The 6,000-nt window shown below is 36.9% G+C and overlaps 1 protein-coding gene across 1 annotated transcript; it reads right to left on the bottom strand.

Moving 5' to 3' along the window:
• Positions 1-695: 695 nt before the first annotated feature.
• On the bottom strand, positions 696-3,321 carry LOC138309701 (uncharacterized). The gene has a single exon (XM_069250918.1). It carries the CDS (start codon positions 2,938-2,940, stop codon positions 1,354-1,356), a length of 1,587 nt encoding a protein of 528 aa, XP_069107019.1. The 5' UTR covers positions 2,941-3,321; the 3' UTR covers positions 696-1,353.
• Positions 3,322-6,000: the final 2,679 nt, after the last annotated feature.

Here is a 6,000-nt window from a genome sequence, read left to right as displayed (position 1 = left end):
TCATTTTTATGATTTTCTTCAAATTTTGTGTTTTAGGAAAAATCCGTAGGCGATGTTTTTTTTACAATTCAGGAATTTCAGTCTGGACGGGGCCCTCTTCCCATCTATTGCCACGAACGTTGCTTCCAGTGTTTGAAAATCCGTTCCCGACAGGGACCGCAAAAACCTCAGAGAATCTTATATTTTCTTCATTACTTTTGTTTGCTTTAATTAATGATTTTAAACATTCAATATGATATGCAGATAATTTTCATCCATTGAAAAAATATCCACGTGGAATGTCATAGCGTACCGGAAACCATTCTGGAATTCAAAACAACCTCGGCAGCTTGCGGTTTAGCGTCATATGAACTGGCGCGGTTTTCAAAAGTATGAACCTACCTTAATCAATCAAATATGTCAAATACTTCACGAGACAATCCGCTACCGAGTTGATAAGAACAAATATACCTACAGTATATTGCACTTGAGCATTGTCAGTTCGGGGTTATTACTGTAAATACTGATATCGAGGTAGTAGGAGTGTCACGGTTAACCGAAAAATTCAACTGTATGGTTCGGTTCGGTACGATAATTCTTAGTTTCGGTTCGGTTCATTAAAAAAATAACTGTCCTATAATACCTGTAATTTACGTGTATAAAACGTTTTCATCCCCATACAATCGCGCTGGCTCAGTACAAAGAAAACAACAAACTCTACACAGTTGTTTTGTTTACTGACAGTACAAAGACAAACTCTACACAGTTGTTTTTTTTTACTGACAGTACAAAGACAAACTACACACGTTGTTCTGTTTACTGACAGTACAAAGGCAAACTCTACACAGTTGTTTTGGTTTACTAACAGTACAAAGACAAACTCTACACAGTTGTTTTGGTTTACTAACAGTACAAAGACAAACTCTACACAGTTGTTTTGGTTACTGACAGTATAGAGACAAACTCTATACAATTGTTTGGTTTACTGACAGTGCAAAGACAAACTTTACACAGTTGTTTTGTTTACTGACATTACAAAGACAAACTCTACACAGTTGTTATTTTACTGACAGTACAAAGACAAACTACACGCAGTTGTTTCGTTTACTGACAGTACAAAGACAAACTCTACACAGTTGTTTTGTTTACTGACAGTACAAAGACAACATCTAAACACAATATAAATATTAATATATGTTTATTTAGCGATATCCAATATTTTCTTTGTCACATTCATGTAACTATGGCGATAAGCATTTGTTTCTATCGTCGTTCTCTTTAAACTCATTCTCGTCCTCTAAATACTCATCATCGAGCTCTATATACTCATCGTCGTCCATGATACACTCATCACCTTGATATCTAATCACAGAATTATGACAACACACATTTGCTATCTTTATACATATCGTTGTACTGTAGAAGTTTAATATTGCCATGACCAAACACCGACCACAGTACTCCCTTTATATCGATACCAAGAGCGTCTGACCAGTGGTCATCAGTGTGTATAATGCTGATGAACTGACCACGCCCACTGATGAGGAGGAAACGATTTTTATAACGGTCCCCTATAACAAGGTTACCCATACTGTCATAGACCACGTCATCAGGATAAAATGATCTGTCTCCTGTTGTTGGTGTATAGACATCTGGTATATCACCCGTATATACAAATAGTTTCTGGAGATCATTGTCCATAATGACAACATCACTCCAGCGATTAACAACAGCGATGTTATGTGTAACGGGACACTCATACATCCTCCATGGACAAGTCCCAAACCGTCCCTCAGTCTCTACAGTGGTCTGTACCAACTCACCGCTGGTGGTAAATTTGGAAATTTTATTGTCCATTCCTATGATGACGTGTTCACTGGCTGTAATACAGATGGACAGAGGTTCAGCATTGGTACTAAATCTGGTCTGTAGTCGTCCTGACTCCAGCTCTAGGATGTTACACTTCCCACATGCCCACAGAGTGTTGGTTGTAGGAGAAAGGCTTATGTCACTGATCTTGGTGTCGTGTTTAAGTTTCTCTACTACTTTACCCTTCCTGTCGAGGAGAGTTAGTGTGTTACTGTAGATACTACAGGTCCAAGCCCGACCGTCAGTAGTAGGACATATAGAACTAATTAAACAAGGAGACCTCCACTTCTCCAGTATCTTGGTCTGAGGAAGTAGGTTATAACCCCGATTACACATCTCCTCTTCTGTAACGTCTGTACCCCTGTGAGCAGACGGTCCATCTTCCCCGTGTGATCTAACAGTGAGATCACCTCCGGGACGTCCATGGCTCTGACATTCATATAAAGTCTCCATGTCTCCGAGAGCTTGTTCTAGATACCTCTGAGGGTCACTGTTACGAGTGAAGCTAGCGATAGCAAGTGTAGGTGTGACAGGGAGGGAGACAGAAGAGTTTTCGTCAAAGTGTTTATCATAGATTTGTATGTCAGAACCACACTGTAGTAATTCCTTACATTCCTCTACCTTCTGTTTGAGCTGATCGCTGTACATCTCCAGGTCCTGTTTGTAGGTGTGAAGTAACTTAGCGTTATCCTCCTCCATTTGTTGATAAACAGACAAAGTCTGCGCTACTAGTAGGTCAAGATCACCCTTTAATTTTGCGGTTTGTGTTTTCAACTGTCCTGAAAGTTTTTCAAAGCAACTAACGTTTTCCTTCAGAGAATTATCAACAGAATTGATATACTCATCAATTTCCACAAGGTGAACATTTTCAGTTTTGTCTACGAAGCTTCGAATGTCTTGCTTCTTCTCGGAAGCAAATTCACTGAGTTCACATAAAAGATGACCCGCGTGGGTAGAAGATATGCATTTGATACATGCTGGTAGCTCACATGATTTACAGAAAAAATCCAGTTGTCTCCCATTGTGATGAATACACGTGGATTGACCGGGAGGTCGCTGAGGAATCTGACCTTCATGGAAGGAGGTCGCCATCTTGCTATGTTAAACTAACACTCGTCAACTAAATTGTCCTTATTAATCCTTAAACATACTCAGAACAGTTGTGGTCAAAGAGAATTAGGGCAATGTAAATCCAGTAGTCATCATCATCGATCTATTGTCTTACGTCATATTGTCCATCTGCATAAATACACACAGGTCACATAGAATACAAATATCCAGTGTAAATATGTACATACAAAGAAGTCTTTCCCTGTACACCTGTCCGGTCTTGTGTTGTCTGGTCGAACCATACCGACTTTAGATGTATATCTCCGGAAGTTAGACCAACTCTCGCCTGATGGGCTGACCTACCAAACCTGAGGACAATTAGTTGTTAACCTTGTCTTATATAGCTGTGTATTATCGATTTGACATGTGATCTCAAACTCCGAAACTCATAGGACAATCACTAGAGATACGAGTCCAATATAATTAACTGATACAGATAACCGAGTTAGGAGATAAATATAATATATATAGACAGAATAGAGGTATAAACAAGGTCGTCTGATAACATGGACATTAAAATTCGTATTTAATTGAAGGAATGATTGTTATTTTCTGTTGTTTACTGATGTATAAACTGCATTTGCTGGGCAGATATTTCAACATGACGCGCTCCATTTGAAATATATGTCCATCAAATGCAATTTATATACAGGTAAACAACAAAAAATATCAATAAATACATATATTTACATTTTAATCGACTATCTTTTTTAAATTTAATGTTCTGATAAAATAATACTTCGTTTTCTCAACGTTATACGATTTATGTAACAGCCAGTCAATTGATGGAATCCCGGAACAGCTGGCTCCAATTTTGCGGAAAATTTTGTCAAGTTCAGAAAGTAAACAAAATATAGTTCCATAATCACATTACCCTTTTCAGTCCATTGCTACAATATTTCTCAAACTTTTATTTCTGAAATATATTTAAAAAATTCAATACAATCAAATTATTTATATTAAAGACGTAAAAGATACAGAAACAATTAGCGCATTAACACTACTTGCGGAGTCAGTGTTACGGTGTATGTATTCTTGCGCGACAACAGACTTCGTTTACACAAGTGTAAACGATGTCACAATTGGTAAGGTTATATAGCAAAGAAAAAACTGAAACGTAAATATTACAAAATGTATGTTAAGCGTTCAAATACAACGTTTTTCTAAATACATAGGTATTAGGCATGTCTTTATTTCGTGGGTTACAATCTTACTATTTCTATATCCATAGTATTTCATTGTTGTAACTGTATTTTAATATGAGACGAAAAATGTTTTGAGTTTTCATCCTATCATATTTTCTATCACATACATATTTTCATCAGGGTTATTGCGAACGGAACATTAATAATTACGTAAATATATTTATTTGTTCGAATAAAAGAGACAAACTCATTATTGGTTGAAATACTTTATTAGTGTATTAACTACAAAGGAGATTTTTTTAGATGTGAACAGAAGTATAACAAAATAATCCCATGTGGAGCAGTTGTCGGAAACTGGACGCTTGTCGGTGTTTTTTCTCCGGGTACTCTGGGTTTCATCCATCATCAAACCTGGTACGTCCTTCAATAACCCTGGATACTAATAGGATTTTAAACTAAACAAACCAAATTCATCGACAAAACCTTCCCACAGAGCTTAGTGTTTACATGAGAAAATCTCAATCTCTATACAGTGGAACATTGAAGTTTTATTCAGGAGCGCTTTTCTAGTAACACGTAAACTTATACATCTCTATATGTAGTTGTTGATGTCAGTCAGTATTTGGAATTACAAACGGGATCCGAATGAGGCAAGCTCTAGAATATCTGATGAGAGGAGGAGATTCACGACAGTCTAACCCGAGGCTTACCGAGGATAGCGATTCCCCCGTCCTACCCACAAGGTAGGGAACGATCCTTTTTCTGCCCCTGTGATTACCACAAAACACGTTAAACATAGCGCGACTTCAAAAAAAGGCAAATATTTCTTTTCATATAATGTATCAAATAGAGTTTTTAACCGGGTAAATGTCAATGAAATATGTGAAGACTTTCGATGATGATAAGGTCAGCACGCGCGTGAAGCACGAGCTCGGTAGCAAAGGTCCAATTGGACTGCACAGGTTAATGTTTACTTGCATATAACGTTTTACAACTTCTGGGTAATCACGCAAATATGTTCTACGCGTGCTGATTGTCTTGCCCTGGGTAAGACAGAGAAATTTTACCCTAATCGAAAATGCAGATATCTCTGTCCGATGGAGTAGAATAAAAGATCTTTTTCAAAATAGAGTTAATCCTGCTGGCTGAAAGAACCATTTCCTATTTGTGTCCTATTAAGAGTTTTTTTTGCATATATGAACAGTTTTAGTAACATTCGGTCGTGTAAGATTTAAAGTGTCTATTCTGTCATTTATAATTTGTCTACACCTGGTCAGCCGAGTTCTCAGTCCACATTAGGAATGGTTATTGGACATTTTTTTCCTATGGTTGCTACAGTATTAGATATACAGTTAGACAGAACTATTATTACAACATCAACGTGATTCATCAATCAAATCAGTCAAATTCGTCACGTAACAATCCACTCACGTGTTGATAAGAGCATATATACCTGTAGCTTATTGTACTTGAACATTGTCAGTTCCGGGTTGTTACAGTAAATACTGATATCGAGATAATTTGACCTGGCGGCGCCTGGTACGATATATTTTATTCGGTTATCATATAACATGTCTCTTATTTACGGTTTTAGGAACATGGTGAACTGACATGAACAAAAATTAAATATGTTTTTTCGTAATTGTTTTGAATCAGTGTTCACTGTTTTTAACTTTACTTTTCATGAAAAGTACCTACTGTTTACTACATAAGTAACACACAAATACACGCGATGTAATGTTTACTACATAAATAACACAAATACACGCGATGTAATGTTTACTACATAAATAACACACAAATACACGCGATGTAATGTTTACTACATAAATAACACAAATACACCGTTGTACTGTTTACTACATAAATAACACACAAATACACGCGATGTAATGTT

Source organism: Argopecten irradians, chromosome 15, assembly GCF_041381155.1.
Source record: "Argopecten irradians isolate NY chromosome 15, Ai_NY, whole genome shotgun sequence".
NCBI lineage: Eukaryota > Metazoa > Mollusca > Bivalvia > Pectinida > Pectinidae > Argopecten > Argopecten irradians.
Note: the sequence above shows the minus strand (reverse complement) of the source record. Positions and strands in the feature narration are given on the sequence as shown.

Excerpts from the sequence above, each read along its gene's own strand:
- LOC138309701 (XM_069250918.1), bottom strand. The coding sequence starts at position 2,940 with ATGGCGACCTCCTTCCATGAAGGTCAGATTCCTCAGCGACCTCCCGGT.